The sequence below is a fragment of the Acanthochromis polyacanthus genome, chromosome 19 (genome assembly GCF_021347895.1).
Source record: "Acanthochromis polyacanthus isolate Apoly-LR-REF ecotype Palm Island chromosome 19, KAUST_Apoly_ChrSc, whole genome shotgun sequence".
Taxonomy (NCBI): domain Eukaryota; kingdom Metazoa; phylum Chordata; class Actinopteri; family Pomacentridae; genus Acanthochromis; species Acanthochromis polyacanthus.
The window spans coordinates 3,980,115-3,996,645 of NC_067131.1; the positions used below are offsets into that span (position 1 = coordinate 3,980,115).

At 37.2% G+C, this 16,531-nt stretch overlaps 2 protein-coding genes across 3 annotated transcripts; one reads left to right on the forward strand and one right to left on the reverse strand.

The window, feature by feature from the left end:
* The first annotated feature begins 1,018 nt into the window (after positions 1–1,018).
* On the forward strand, positions 1,019–9,971 carry prr15lb (proline rich 15 like b). Its single transcript, XM_022194567.2, has 2 exons — positions 1,019–1,207; positions 8,149–9,971. The coding sequence occupies exon 2, from the start codon at positions 8,175–8,177 to the stop codon at positions 8,508–8,510; it is 336 nt and encodes a 111-aa protein (XP_022050259.1). The 5' UTR covers positions 1,019–1,207; positions 8,149–8,174; the 3' UTR covers positions 8,511–9,971.
* Positions 9,972–10,915: 944 nt separating this feature from the next.
* Positions 10,916–15,702, reverse strand: pnpo (pyridoxamine 5'-phosphate oxidase). Of its 2 annotated transcripts, XM_022194568.2 has the most exons (8): positions 15,603–15,702; positions 15,282–15,418; positions 14,775–14,899; positions 14,596–14,695; positions 13,640–13,693; positions 13,421–13,549; positions 13,275–13,345; positions 10,916–12,451 (listed from the first exon to the last, which is right to left on the reverse strand). In XM_022194568.2, exons 1-8 carry the CDS (start codon positions 15,691–15,693, stop codon positions 12,286–12,288), a joined length of 873 nt encoding a protein of 290 aa, XP_022050260.1. In that variant the 5' UTR covers positions 15,694–15,702; the 3' UTR covers positions 10,916–12,285. The 2 variants fall into 2 exon arrangements, with proteins under 2 accessions (XP_022050260.1, XP_051795577.1); XM_051939617.1 differs by lacking the exon at positions 15,603–15,702 and having other exon boundaries at positions 15,282–15,497.
* Positions 15,703–16,531: the final 829 nt, after the last annotated feature.

Consider the following 16,531-nt stretch of genomic DNA (forward strand, 5'->3'; position numbering starts at 1 on the left):
CCCTATATTAATAAAGGGACTCTATTCACTGTCTAGCATAATAATAATAATAACAATAACAATAATAATAATAATAATAATAATAATAATGCAAAGTTACAGACTTCTTTACAATGAATTAAATTGATTCAATCGTACACAATAAGGTTAAGAACTTACAATATTATATATATTCCCTTGAGCAACCTGTTGGTGGCATTTTCTGCATTAATAAAAGAATCTGGATTTAGATCAGTACTATTGATGCATTAATATGTCACAATTTACTGTGAGTGTTGGTCAGACTGGAGCTAGTTATAGTACTTTAAACACAACAGGTGGAACCAAAACGCTACCTTGTCATATGTTATTAATGTAAAATCTATGTGAAAGGCATTGAACTGCTGTTGTCTGATACATTAAGTGGAATAAAAAATATAACATTTCACTTAAAAATACAGTTAAGTTGAGGTATGAAGTGGCACAAAACCACATTAAACTTTAGTGAGAGAAAACTTTAGTGTGTTTTTTAGTGTTTCAAACAAAAATATCTATGACTGTAACACAACTGTTTGACACCTTGTTGAACTCCAAGCTGGACAGAAATGGAAAACATTAAATCCCTGCACGTGTTTCCAGCAGCGGTGGCCTAATTTCATGTCATTTGAATAGGGACCCAACTTGCAAAGTAAGCATCCATTCAGCATCTGTGATTTTATACAACCCATGCAAAACAGCTACCTGCCTCTCTCTCTACAGCCCAGCGTTATCACACAGACTTGTGTTAGCAGAAAGGGGAAAACTCAGACACAAAGGTGACTTTATTCTGCGTCCAAATTCCACATTAAAACAATGCTTAAAGTGAAACTGATAACGGGATTTTATTTGCAGTTTGGAGAGCAGCTCACCTTTCAAGTTCACATTAACCCTGATGTCAGTAATCCTGAAGAAAGGTCTCACTAAATCACACGGCTGCAACATTTACTCAGCTGTGCACTTAGCTGGGCGGGCTTTAGGCGTGTGTGTGTTTGAGGAGGGTGTGTGTGACGGGAGTGGAGCTCAGAGCGATGAGACAGCAGGGAGAGATGCTGCACCTGAGCCCGATCACCTGAACACGAAGAGGAAGAATTAAAGCAAAACAAGGAGAGAGGAGGTGAAGGGTTTGTCAGCATGGTGGGACGGTTTCACCTGTGAGAGAATCAAGTGCAGCCGGCTCATCGTCAACAAGGTAACAAAACAAACACACAGAAAATTATGGAAACTGCTGCAGCAAACTTTGCAAGAAAATAGAAACCGGCTAAAACTTCTAGACTTAGCTAGATGGATGCAGTCTGAGGCCTGTTTCCTGTGTTCTCCCTGATGTTTCCACAGTTCAGCAACCTTTATCAAGATGTTTGAGCTGCAAACTTGAATTCTGATAATTAAATAATTGCCAAGAATAAAAATTAAGCAAAAAAAAAAGACAAATGTTTGATGGTTTCGGCTTCTAAAATGTGAGAATTTGCTGCTTTAGCTCATCTTACATAATAATAAACTGGATATTTAGGACTTTCTGAGGCACATTCAAAGAGTTCAAACTTTTTTAGTTTCTCAAATGTATGATTTTGCTGCCTTTCTTCGCCTTATCACGATGATCTTATGTGAAATTAAATTGAATATTTTACTGAGCAATCTTTGAAGGACAAAGTTAACATTTGAAGGCAGCAACTTGACTAATGTGTTATTAGTTAAGTAATGGCAACGGACATAATTTCAAGCATAAAAACTACAAATGTTGGTGTTTTTAGTTTCTCAAATGCAAGAATCTGCTGTGTTTCATCATGTTATGTGGCAGTCAATTCAGTATTCTGGAGTTTTTTAGGGGACATAATAAACATTTGAACACATCAGTAATGATAAAGAAAAACTCTTTCAGCAAAAAAAGTCAAATGTTTGATGGTTTCATCTTCTAAATTGTGAGAATCTGCTGCTTTCCCTCATCTTATATAATAGTAAACTTGATAGGAGTTTGTCAGGCACAAAATAAGCATCTGAAGAGGTCAAACATTTTTAGCTTCTCAAATGTAAGTTTTTGCTGCCTTTCTTTATCTTATTCCAATAATCTTATGTGATACTAAATTGAGTGTTATGGAGTTTTTGAGAGATAGCACCTTGAGAAATCATCGTGTTCTAATCAAATCTAGTCAAATAATGAGAAAGAACACAATTTCAAGAATAAAAATGTCAAATACTTTGCGGTTTTAGCTTTTCAGATGCCAGAATTTGCTGTATCTGAGTTTTCAGGTGTTTTTGCAGGACAAAATAAACATTTAAATTCATGAACCTGGGCAAGCGCTGCCTTTGAATAATCGAATAATGTCAAAGGTGAAGTTTTTAAACAGCTGAAACATGAGAATACGCTGCGTTTCCTCATCTTATGTGACAGGAAACTGCATATTTTGGAGCTTCTAAGTGACACAGTAAACACTGATAACACCAATTTGCGCAGCTTGAGCAATCACTGCATTTTAATAGCTAAATAATAACAAAGAACAAATGTGCAATGTTTTAAAATGGTTAATATTTGATAGTTCCAGTTTCTGACACGAGAGAATTTGCTGCATTTTTGTATCTTATGTGATGATAAATTGAATATTTTGGAATTTTGTGTGGCAAAATAAACATTTGAACATGATGTGGGCAAGCGCACTGCTTCAACAGTTGAATAATGGCTAGGGAGATATTTCTGAGAGGAGAATTTTAGCTTCTTAGATGTGACAATTCCATGCTTTATCTCATCTTATGTAACAGAAAGCTGAATGGATAAAATAATTTTGTTAGACAAAAGCAACATCTGAGGAGATCGGAATGCATTTCAATGGCAACATAATATCTTAGGTGAATATTTTAAGCAAAAAGGTAAATATTTTAGCATCTTAAAAGGGACAATTTGCTGTTTTTGTCATTCTATATTGTAGTAAAAGTAAAATTGACATGCAAATACAAATGCATGCATTTGGGCCGCTGAAAATATCTGACAGTAGCAGTTTAACATGATGCATCATTTACCTCAGTAACGTGTTTATGTGATGTTTGAGCAGGTGACACTTAAATTCACCTTCACATGCTAAACCATAAAACTGTTAAAGTCCTTCATGAATGTTTCTGGACTTTGGCAGTCAGGTGAGCTCAGAAATGGCAACAAAGCAAACAATAAAAATAATTTCAGACGCTCTGATTGATGCAAATTAGCTTCAACACAAATATCAGGAACAGAAAAACACCAAAGGTTCCTCATCAGCTTCTTCAACTTTGCTGCTAGGGGTCAAACAATGCTTCTGGCACGAGTGACGAAACCTGAGAGTCTAATGATCCTTGGGCTCGGTCGGTGCCCTTGGAGCCTCGTCTTTTCTCCCTCTGCAGCTCAAACATTATGCTGCTTCGCGGCTGGTTAGTGATTTCCACGACGTTCCCCTTCCTGCTCTGATCTCTCTGAGGCTCACCCACACATGAGAGAACACACGGTAACTTATTAAAAAGAACTATGGAGGGCCTCCTTTGTGTCAACACCAGTTTTTGTCTCAAAGGTCACATCTAAGTCAAACATGGCACACGAGAAGAAATGTGAGTGCACAGTGTAGTCGGACTTTACATGGTGTGAAAGTGGTGCTTGGTTAATTCTGTGCTGCAGAAACTCCTTGATGGAGAGTCAACAACAGCATGCAAATGTTCCCTAAATGTTTGTAAAAGAGGAACCTCTCTTTTGTTAAGGAATAAACACTTGCATTTGCTGTAAAAAAAAAAAAAAAGAGAGAGAGAATTTAAACCTAAAATCTGCAAAAAGTAACATTAAAGCAGCAGAAGTAAACACCTTGGATGACATAGCAGCTCATAAAAGCTCTTCCTGGTCAGAAAGTACCTGTTACCTGAGAGTCTGTACACTAAATAAGTGTAATTAAGCAACACTAGGCCAAAGGATAAAGGCTGTTATGTAAAAATGTGCCTCTCAGTATCATATTAACATGATAAAAGTTCATTTTCAAACCAGAAAATGACATCAAATCAAAAATCTGTTCTTAAACCTTCCTCTGCCTCAACATGCCAGGTGTCTAACGTCACGAGGTTCAGATAAGAGTAAGACGAGAGTTTTAGCAGAGGGCTCCAGCTCTTTATTTGCATGGGCGCTACATGATAAAATGACCACAAGACCAAGAAGGATTAGCGAGCTTCTTTGCTTCCTGTCAGCTCTCATAAAACAGATGTTGTTCTCATAAAATCTGTAAGCTACACCTTATCCAAACGCTACTTGTGCTTTATTTGCAGATTAAAGTCCTGAATTTATCCAGTTTGCAAATGTCTGATGCAGTTAGAAGATCGAAAACACGCGATTCTGAAGAATCAATCTAATATTACAACTGATAAAGCTTTGTATACTGTTAGGTATAAATATTAATAATAAGAACACAATTTATTTGGATTTTGTATTAATAAACTTAAATAATAATCAGTAACTAAAGCTGTCAGATAAATGCAGTGAAGTACAAAGGTGAACTACAAGTATAACACATCTTTAAACCGAAGTTAAACACAAATACCTCAAAATTAACTGCAGTACAGTAACTTACAGCTTCATTCATGGTTTTCATGACATATTATAATTTTAAAAATTGTGCTTTTATCACTGGTATTACTCAAATTACCAATAATATTTCATACTTTACCGTTCTTGCCATGCTTAATCATTCTTGAAGCTTTTTGTCATGTTTTGTGGCTGTATCAGGGACATTAACAAAGATCTGTTGTTGGACCATAGATTTTGTCCCAGGACTCTAGATTGTTGTCTTTGGTCAAGATTCCAGAATGTAAATGATTTCAAAAATGTTGCCCTGGGATTCCAGGATGTTGTAAGATTCCAGAGTGTCATCTGACCCCAAGCTTCTTGAATTGGAAGATTCTAGAATGTTGTCCTGGGATTCTGGAATGTTGTGAGATTCCAGAATGTTGATGGACTGAATGTTGTCCTGGGATTCTGGAATGTTGATGGATTCCAGAATGTTGATAGACTGTAGAATGTTGTCCTGGGATTCTCGAGCGTTGGAAGATTCTCGAATGTTGTCATAGGTAAAGGTGTCAGAATGTTTTGGATTCTAGAATATTGTTAGATTCTAGAGTGCCGTTTTACACCGAGATTACAGAATGCTGGAAGATTCTAGGATGTCATCGTTGGCCAACATTCTAGAATGTTGTCTGATTCAAGAATGCTGTCCGAGGATTCTGGAATTTTGTAAGATTCCAGAATGCTGTTGGACTCTTGAGGGTTGTCCAATGACTCTAGAATGTTGAAACAATACAATACAATACAATGCAGTAACTTTATCCATCCCCGAAGGGAACTTCAATAGTTGATGGATTCTAGAATGTTATCCTAGGCCAAGGTCGTAGAATGTTGTTGATTCTACAGTGTCATCTTACCCCTGGATTATCTAATCAGACACATTGTGGCTGTGTGATAGGGCTATGGGGATATCTACATCTATTGTTTTATATCTCTAACCAAATCAGATGATCCCAAAGTCCAAGATTACTTCATCAAGTATCTTGTTTTGTCTGACCACCAGTTCAAAACCTGAGGATTTCCAGTTTACTGTAACACGAGACCAAGAAAAACTGCAAATTCTCTCATTTGAGGACCAAGACCTGTCAGCACTTTGGCGTTTTACTTAAAATTGACGAAAATGATCAATAAGTTGTTGAAATATTTGAAGATTCATTTTCACTGTAATTGCAGCTCTAACATGTCTCTTAATCCCTCAGCAATTTTTTCCTTAAGAAGCATCCCAACTGTTCTACTCTACGAACTGGGTGCCAAAGTATGTCATTTTGGGCTAAATTGATAAGAAATACAGCAAATCTGTGTGTCCCCATCGCTACATTTAAATGAGATTTTGAATAAAATCTGTGAAAGCTAACATTTTTAATTACACCCAACCAAATCTGTGAATCATAGCAGCCTGATAGCAAACACTGATGGCATTGAAACTCCTCCAAACACTCTCAGCTGCATCTCTATCGAATTTAATTCCAACAGAGATGAAGCACAATAAAAGCTACACCCATTTTAATTATAGCTGTACCAGGCGGCCTTTGCACTGCAACGCCCTGCAGACTTTGAAAAATGAAGCCAGGTTGTGTTTTGGTTCACCGGCTGTGGTTTGTTTTACTGCTTACCATTCTTCACCATGGAAACACCACAAGATTCTTTATTGTCTCTATGTAATAAAAGAAAAGTCTGTGTGATAAGATAACAGCAGCATGAAGGACACAAAAAATGAAGAATTTGCACATCTGAAATATTAAAACATGCAAAGTACATTAATTTAAATAATAGTTAAGCTACATTCAAAGCAAGGCAGCAGAAAAGGTCATCCAAAGGGCAACAAAAGACAAAAAGATCAGAAAATATTATCAATATTTTATAAGACACAGAAGTTTCCTGCATGTAAAAAGGATTCGTTCATCCCATTATGTAAGACATTTTACAAACACTCTTCCCTGAATTGATTTTGCTCCATTTCATGTGATGCAACAACGGTCAGCATCAAACGCTGAGTCAATATTTGTTTTCTGAAGAAGTTATTTTAGCTGTGTGGTTACCAGCTATCTACATGTATCTATGCAGCTAAACGAATGTAGCTGGAATTAAATAAACTGACTCATTAGAACTCTGTGAAATAAGTTTCTGAGCTCCTGGTTCAGCATTAAGACAACGGCTTGTTTCCTCATCAGTCAAAAGCCACTTTTTTTTTCTTTTCTGACTCCATATCAGATCACATAGAAGTGACAGATGATCCTGTTCAGATGATCACTAATTTATCAGCTCAGGGCAGAGTGTCAGGTGTTTTCCAACGTTAGGTTACACCTCCTCATCACAGAGATGGAGGCGGAAGAAGACTACCGTAGTTACTGTCTGCTTTCCAAGAACGGATCAGAACAGTACAGAGTGTTATTTGTTCTTTTTGTACTGGACAAAGAGAGAATAAAGTCACATTACAAGCACAGTGTCCATGACAAATTAAGTCCAATTTGAATACAAATCTGCAGCAGAAACCATGTATGAAATATAAATCTACATCTTATTTTGGAGTTCTGATTAGGCATGTGGTTAAGTTATTTTACTGATGTGGTGCAGTAGGTCTGACCTAAACCTCCTAAAAAGCTGTAATATGCAAAAGAAAAAGAACATTTCACATTGCTGTCGTGTATTTTTGTCAAATGTAGGCGTATTTCTTCTTTCTTATGTGCACTTTTGAAGTATTCATATTTGGTTCTACTTTAAACTGAACAAGTCAGAGGGAAATACGGCACATTTTATTCAAGTACGTAAATTCACAAAGGACTTAGCAGTGTTTTTTAAGGTTAGGATTTTCTATATAATATATAAGAAACAGAAACACGATATTAATATATATTTTTTCTGTACAACAAACAATTTAAATGTGCGTTGTTTTTTGTAAATATAAAGTGAATGATGGTGATCAAGTCTGATGATTATGTTATTATGCTTTTAACTTTCACATGGCTTCAGCTTGCCGTAAAATATTTTTATAATGTGGTATTGCTGTTTATCCTGGGGAGATTAATAGTTGTGTTCCTCCTAACGCCCAGTTTGGAACAATTTGTTAGTCAAATTATGACCTCACAAAAGTTAAACAACACCGACAAAAACAAGGTCACAGGGATTTTTACAAACATTCATAAATCACGAGTCTAAATTCCACATAAAACCTTTAAAATCCTGGAAACAAATCCCCTCAGAAACATTCGGCATTTTAATTTTATTCATATTTGATTTGTTTTTTCGTCCAGGTAATGATAGCTGCACTTAAAGATTTATTTCTGTAATAAATAAACATAGTATGACAATAGTTTGACTTTCCTCAGTAGATAGAGCTGTCTCTGTTGTCATGGAGACAGATCAGGTATTGTCACATGGCCTAGAATGGAAGTTTGGATCCAGCAGTGCATCCATCTGCTGATGATGTCCCTCAAGGTTCAATAGTTTTTACTCTTTATTTAGTTTATTTTCCAGTTCAGCAGAGTAAAGTTAGTCGTTATGCTGATGATGCCACCTTCTATATGATCAATTTCATGTACAGATACTGTCAGTAACTGCATGTTCTGGTTCTGCAGGTCCATCCTCCATCTCTGTTGGTGCCATGGCTGACCAAACCTGGTGGAAGCTGACCTTCTCACGCAAAAAGAAGTCTGAATCCAAGGTTCTATACGAGATCCCAGCGGAGTATGGCAGCAACACCGGGAACAAGGAGCACCAGAGCAGTAACCCATCTGCAGAGCACATGGACAGCCAGTTCAATGTCAGACTGGAGAAGATTGTGGATAAATCTGCCGCCAAAGGCCGCCACGTCAAGGTCTCCAACTCTGGCCGCTTCAAGGAGAAGAAAAGGGTCCGAGCCACGCTGGCCGAGAACCCCAACCTTTATGCAGAGCACAACCTCAGCGACGAGAACCACAAAAAGAAGACTGACAAATAGCAGAATGCACATACTTGATCATACATGTGTCATAAATCAGTGTCACATTCATAAAAGCTTTGCAGAGAGCTCAGATATATGCAAACACAACGATGTTGCACTGTGATGTTGTGTGTTACCAAACACCACACCCTGGTAGATACTGTCACCAACAGACTCACACCTAAAACAAACAGCAGATATCACCAACAACCTTTAGCCGTTCACAAAACGGAGTCGGATCCAAACAAGAGACACCTTTCTTCTGATTTTTACTCCAAAATTGACTTTACATTAACTTTTGTTGTTTTATGTCGACAAAAACGATCACTGACATGAAGGAAAAGTCAAACCTGACCTCATGCATCCATGATTATGAAGTAACATTACTGTCATTTAAGTTTTTATTTTTATTGTTATAGCTATAGTTTTATTTCTCCCTTTTATATGTCTTGCACAATCAGCACTTAAGTGGAGATAAGTCAGTGCAACCAAAGCACAGTAAATTTTTATTACATTTTTATGACAATGCAACCAGAGACTTGATTTAAATGACTGTATTGTGTCTGAAGCATTGTGTTGGATTTTTCCCATGCAGTGGCCCCAGAAAGTAAAAAGCCAATGGACAGATTACTGAACAGGCCTGCTGGTTCTGGTATTGGTACCGAAGAACTCTGAATTTTAAAGGAAGAGATATAAAAGAGACAAAAATGGCAACAAAGTCAAGCAAAATGACCAAAATGTGACAAAGGCCACCAAAAATAAACGCAAAATGACCACAAAAAGAGACAGAACAGCTGCAAAGAAAAGCAAAATGACCAAGAGGAGACCTAAAATATCAAAAATGACACAAAAAAGACGAACAACCAAAATGGGACACAAATTGTCTTTAAGGTCACACTAAATGACCACAAAGACACACGAAATAACCAAAAGTGGGCAAAAAAGGACCACGAAGAGACACGAAATCACCAAAAGTCGACAAAAAAGGACCACAAAGAGACACGAAATCACCAAAAGTGGGCAAAAAAGGACCACAAAGAGACACGAAATGACCAAAAGTGGACAAAAAAGGACCACAAAGAGACACGAAATCACCAAAAGTGGCCAAAAAAGGACCACAAAGAGACACGAAATAACCAAAAATGGGCAAAAAAGGACCACAAAGAGACACAAAATGACCAAAAGTCGACAAAAAAGGACCACAAAGAGACACGAAATCACCAAAAGTGGCCAAAAAAGGACCACAAAGAGACACAAAATGACCAAAAACTGGCAAAAAAGGACCACAAAGAGACACGAAATGACCAAAAATGGGCAAAAAAGGACCACAAAGAGACACAAAATGACCAAAAGTCGACAAAAAAGGACCACAAAGAGACACGAAATGACCAAAAGTCGACAAAAAAGGACTACAAAGAGACACGAAATAACCAAAAATGGGCAAAAAAGGACCACAAAGAGACACAAAATGACCAAAAATTGGTAAAAAAGGACCACAAAGAGACACAAAATGACCAAAAATTGGTAAAAAAGGACCACAAAGAGACACAAAATGACCAAAATTGGTAAAAAAGGACCACAAAGAGACACGAAATGACCAAAAGTGGACAAAAAAAATGACCACAAAGACACGAAATAACCAAAAGTGGGCAAAAAAGGACCACAAAGAGACACAAAATTATGTAGAACAACAATCCCTCCTTTCTGGGATGATTTGGGAGCCCAGCATTTCATAATCTGTCCATGAATAAACCGCAATTAAAAATAAATGAATTTCATCGCATTAGGTATCAAATGTACTGTAATACTTTCTCGACCTGCCTAATTTACTTTGGAGGAAATATCTGTGTAGACTTGTGCTAAACGTGATTTTCTATGCATCAAATATCCCTTTCTCCAACATTTTATGTATGAAATTTATAATTTTTCACTGTTAAAACATTTTTGGGGCCACTGTATGTGATCAGTTAAAACAGAACATGCTGTTTATATGATCTTTTCTGGAATCTTTTTTTTTTGTTTTTAATAAATATAAGAAGATGTTGATATGAAACAGCTCCTCCTATTTCTGCTTTTTGTCCTCACACGCTGATAAAACGCTGCTGGTTTAAGCGTGTTGATCTTTGTTACATCATTCTTTTTGGTCACTGAGCTGTTTGTTGTTTCACCTGAGCTGCTTCTGGTCTGCAACAGAAAGGAGACACTGATATTTGACACCCAGCGGAGAGTTTCTGCATCTTATAACGCAGTAGTTCTTATTTTAATACACAGACTGAAGCAGGTTTCATGCAGTTATTCATAAAAACCCTCTAATTGGCTGAATATTTCCTCTTTTAAGTCTTGAAATCATGGAAGCTTTTTATTTTTTGATGTTTGAATCTGTTGAGCTGCTGACATCTGCTGGCCAAACATGCACTTAATCCTCAGATACAAATTAATCTTTATTACAGGCTCTTTCTCAGTTAATTCAAAACAGAAATTAACCACAATCACACTCAGATAGTACACCAGTTGGGACGATTATCACCAGCTCTTTTAATCTCAGTGTTAAAAGGCAGTTAGATTTAAGACCACTACGGTTAACTGTCAGTGCAATATGAAGTGTTTTCCTTTATTTTCCCATTTCTGTAGAAGATTTTTGGAGATTATAACATTTAGTAGTAATTAACAGATAAACGGAGGCAGTGTTCAGCTGTTTAAAGTAAATTAATTCAAATTATTTGCACATTTAGACGAGAACATGCAAACGTTTGAATACAATTTAACAGAAATGGAAAATATAGTTCCCCAGAGTGAAGAATGAAGGATTTAATAGGTGCACCTGAACAGTTTGATGCCATTTAGTCTACTTTTATTATCTTTACTCATATTATCTTTTATTATCAGTACTTCTTGGAAGCCTGTAAGTTCCCTTACAGCCAAAGATAGACATAATATTGGCACATATTTCTCTTTTTTTCCGTCTATTTGCACACCTCAGGTTATATTAACAGTGGTGGATTACATAACCACCATTTACTGAGTCCTCTGTGTTATTTAAACACATTATTGACTTTAAATCTCTGTGACTGTGGCAACAAAAAACAAACATTTCATGATAATAAACCCTCTGGCATCATATTAAATTGCGTTTAACTGCTGAGGTGCAGCACATGAGTTGCTTTTGTTTAAACCGAGCTCTTCTTTCTTCCTGGAAATAAAGAAACTCAAACAACTGCCTTCATTTTCTGCATAATTAGGACAAAACGTGTTGTAGTTGTAGTAAAGCTCAGTGGAACCCACAAAATACTGAAAATAAGCTGCATTAAGTCGCGTCTGGAGAGAAAAACAGCAACCCTGTGCTGAAAAAGTGGTGCAGGTTGTGCTATTGAAGAAATAAGACACAGTTTTTATGTCCCAGAGGTCAATGACAACACGTTAAAACAACCAGCTGTCAGTCAGTATGAAACAGAACAGCTGGAGTTTGTTCTGCTGTGTTGGTCAGTGAACTTAAGTTTTATGAAAAAGCTGCACAGTTCGGTCAGTTTCCACCGACACACACACACACACACACACACACACACACACACACACACACACACACACACACACACACACACACACACACACACACACACACACACACACACACACACACACACACACACACACGGTTTAACGACAGATAAATCCTAAACAGCAGCGCCTAGTTAACAAACAATGAATAGCAGTAATTTCAAGTTTTTTTTTTCATATTCTAGATGAAGTTCAGTCCTTTTTTTTCCCTTCCTGTGACAGTCTGTTGAGGTGGTGTTCATGGAGACAGCCGCTGGTAAACCCAGCCCCCCTCTGCTGGGTGCTGAAACTCTCCCAGCTCCGACTCTCCGTCCTTCAGTTTGGTGAAGACGATGCGGTCGTGGAGTCTGTTGGTCTGACCCTGCCAGAACTCGATCAGAGAAGGCTTCACGATGTAGCCGCCCCTGTGAGGAGAAAATGCTTTAAAATCAGTTAAACGTCAAATCAACAGCAAGTGTAGCAAAAAGCAACAGGGATATTTAAAGTGACACCTGGTTGTTTTAGTTACACCCAGCTGACCCTAGCGGCTGGGTTGTAATAAGCATAAATAACAATCATATTTAAAAAGCTTTGTAATAATTAATCACATGTTTGTGGTCTGTACAGGGTGACCCAAGAGTTTGGAAACAAAGTTTAACTGCAGTGTCTATTTAAGTTGGGGGTGCATGAATTCACTCTTATTTCACCCATTTTTGTTACAGCATAATAAAATAACTTAAAAGCAGAGCATTTGCCGAGTGCAATAACTCGGAAGAAAATGAATAGAACCATAAAGTCCAGGAATGCTGGAGCAGAACTTCAAAATGCAGGCCATCAGTGTGAGATTTCAAAACTCTTGATGGTAAAGTATCTGACAGTTTTAATTTTTTTAAACATCCAAAAGTACTATGAGGCAACATTTACTGGCCAGTTTGAGGAACCTTCATGAGCATGAATGAAGGTACATTCCAGAAGATTCCAGTGTAACCAGGTGGTGGAAACGTTCACAACTTTGTATAAGAAACAAACATGAACATGTCGAAACATGTTTGTTTGACACTAATCTGTTACTCTTCTGAACATATCTGTGGTACTGATTTATTGAAATAACATTATATTATTTGGATTATAGACTTTTCATTTGTTTCCAAACTTTTGGGTCACCCTGTATAACATCCAGTTGATGATGCTTTCCCTCTGTTACCAGCTCCATGTGCGAAATATGTCAGAATAAAAACTGATCCTCACCAGTAGTCGGGCATCGGCACCTCTGTGTCCTTGTACTTCTCCTCCAGCTCTGAGTTTTTCTGCCTCAGATACTAAAACAAATCATAAAAAATGAGCCTACAGCTGGGTTCTTAACACCTCTAATGCAGTATAATTCTGGTTCTTACGTCTCTGTTGGGAACCGGGGTGCTCTGTCGGCTCACGACGGCTCCGATCTGGCTGCTCTTTGGTCTGGAGTGGAAGTAATCACAGGAGCTCTGGTAGGGGATCCGCTCCACGCTGCCCTCAATACGGATCTGCACACAAACATTAGAATAAAAACACATTTATTGTGCAAAAAACATGAACTATTACCAGTGAAAGAGCTTTAGAGGAAGCTGCTGTACCTGTCTGTTCAGAGGCTCCCAGTAGAAAACCAGGCAGGCGTGAGGATTCGTCTCCTGTGGATCAGAAACTCTAAGTTAGACTTTAATCGTTCATTAAAGTTAAAATTCTACACAGAAAGAACTTTATACACAAACAGCAGTAAATATTCAGACAATAACAGAGTCAGTAAATGATTAAGAAGATGGTATAAACAGACAAGCAACACTTTTCAGCATTCAGAGAGTAACTTAGAAACCTAAGAAATATAAAAACAGCTGTGAAATACACAATAATAATGAATATAAGTGTTGTAAGTAAATCGATCTCCAATAATTTTCTTTATCATTAACTTTTTTGATCCATAAAATGTCAGAAATACAGAAAAAAAGTTTCCACAACTCAAGCTGACACACTGAAAAAGCTTTTCTTGTTTGTCTAAAATTCAAAGATGTTCAGTTTATTCTCCTAGAAATAATCCAAATATTCACATTTGAGAAACTGGAGTCAGTAAATTCTCTATAGAATTGCATCAAGGATTGGACTAGTTGACTAAAAATTTCACTGACTGACTGCTCAGTTCATCAAATTTTCATTTTAGCTTCAAGTTTTTATTTCAAGAAATGTTAAAAGCCATAAACAGACACAAAACACAATCTTTGATTAGAGCTAGAACGTCTTCAAGAGAAGTCCAGAGGAATCCACTGGACTTCTCTTGCAGGTTCTTGAAGACGTTCTTGTGGTCCTTGTGTCATTTCTGACCTTCCCTGAAAACGTCATCCAAACCTGTTAGTCTGTTTTTTAGTAATGTTGGAAACAGACACACAAATGTACGCGTTCATTGGTGGAGTAATAAGACAGGGAATTTAAAATAGAAGTAAGAAGTTCTACTAATCTACCAATAGAGGAAAACACGACAGTGGTTTCTATGAGTTTTAACATCCCAGAAGAGCTTTGATAGTTTCTGAAAGTCACTCACCAGCTCCGAACCTTTTCTGCTCTCGTAGTTTGTGAAGAAGCGGAACCCTTCGTTGCTGTAACCTTTCAGGAGAACCATCCGGGCAGACGGACGTCCCTCCCTGGATGGAGACGAGGTTTATTTTTTTAAAAACCACAACGATAAATCTGCTCTTTCTCGTCCTCCCAGGTGTTACCTACTTGGTGGCGGTGGCGATGCACATGGCGTTGGCCTCTCCGACCTCGGGACACTTTGTGGCTTCATCAAACCAGTTTCCAAACTGCTTGATGGGGTCCAGGGACACAAGTTGACTCTCCTCGAAACACTGTCAACAAAACAATTAATCACATGTAAACAGACACACTAATGCAGTTACATAAACTTCCCACTGACCCTGAACGCCTCACTGCTTCTTTAGGATTGTACAAGAAGCAGTTTGTTTCTGTGCATTTTAATTACTTGTGCAGAATTAGGTTTCTAATCAGGCTGTGAAGGCCAGAAGTCAAAGTCAAGGACTGAAACATCTGGAGGAAGCAAACACTCATGATTTATCCAGATGCGTCACAAAAACAACACAGACCGCATGTAACAATGGCTTTACAGCACCATGACCTTGCAGCTGCACAGCATTAGGACAACTATAAGTAATCTCTGACCTTCTTAATTCCATCCAAACGCAGGTTCCTTAGTGTTTACATGTCTCTCACCTCCTTATCTCCTTTGTACTTCTTCCTCATGTCGCTCAGGTCCATGCTTGCTCTCTCTCCGCTCGACTTCCTGCAGAAACTCAGAGTCCAGCTGTGTCGTCCGGCGGTCGCAGAAGCAGGTGAGGGCAGATTTCCAGCTAATAAACAGATATTCCTCAATAAACCCGCACTGAGTATGCGCATCATGCTTGTCAAATGGACTCTGACGTAACTGCGCACTCAGGCTTACGTAAAGTATTATGCAAACGCGGGATTTTTGCAAGAAAATGGAGCGAAATGTTGAAGCATAAAACTGAGTTTGAAGGTTTTTTGTGTACTTACCGTTTGACAGAAAAGAAATGTCTGGTTGTGCGCACAGTAGGTATGATTTTACAGCGAAATCGATGATTAAAACTACACGTCGATGCGTCATGGTGCATTCAGGTAACATCTGATAAAAGAAGATCTGAGTGTCAGAAAGACCTAAAAAAAAAACTTACTGTTGCTCATAATTGAAGTTGTGCAGTTGATGTTGTTAATTTATTTATCCACCCATGTAGTTATTTTTTGGCCTTATCACGTCCTTATGCAAGAAATACTGCCACATAGAAGCACTCGAGATCTCATATACAATTAAAAATGTATTTATTTTACGTCAAAACCTCATTTGATTAAAATCTGGATGAGTAATGCTCTTATTTCTACACCACGGAATTTTTTTTCAGCAAATAGTCAAAAATGTATCTTGTGAACACGTTGATGTGCTAGTTTTGTTTATTTTAATCTTTTTAAATTTATCTTGTATTTATTTTACCTTATATTTCTTCTTAACCTTTTAAAATATTACCTTTATTTCTGCACTGGGAATGGATGTGAGAAACGTCATTTCGTTTGACGGTGTAAAGCTCAAGTTAAAGTTGAAGGAGATTGGATTTTTTGTGTTTTAGTTTCAAATATAAACTGTATCTGACAGAAAGAACCAAACACAACAAAAACAACATTTTTGCAAATCATTCGAAAAACCAAGTTAAAAAATCTAGTGTTGGTTAAAGTATTAACTTTTTAAAAAAATCTACAACCACCATTATTTTTTCTTTTTAATAAAAGCATATATATATATATATATATATATATATATATATATATATATATATATATATATATATATATATATATATATATATATTAGAGCAATATATATAATTCAGAGAGGTGAACGAGTGCAACATGTTGTGTTTCTGGAGAAATAGTTGACAAATGGAAAGGTTTTT

Excerpts from the sequence above, each read along its gene's own strand:
- pnpo (XM_022194568.2), bottom strand. The coding sequence starts at position 15,693 with ATGACGCATCGACGTGTAGTTTTAATCATCGATTTCGCTGTAAAATCA. Across the intron at positions 13,550-13,639 it reads GGGAGCCTCTGAACAGACAG|ATCCGTATTGAGGGCAGCGT; the intron begins GTACAGCAGCTT and ends GTTTGTGTGCAG. Across the intron at positions 12,452-13,274 it reads GTGCCGATGCCCGACTACTG|GGGCGGCTACATCGTGAAGC; the intron begins GTGAGGATCAGT and ends TTCTCCTCACAG.
- prr15lb (XM_022194567.2), top strand. The coding sequence starts at position 8,175 with ATGGCTGACCAAACCTGGTGGAAGCTGACCTTCTCACGCAAAAAGAAG.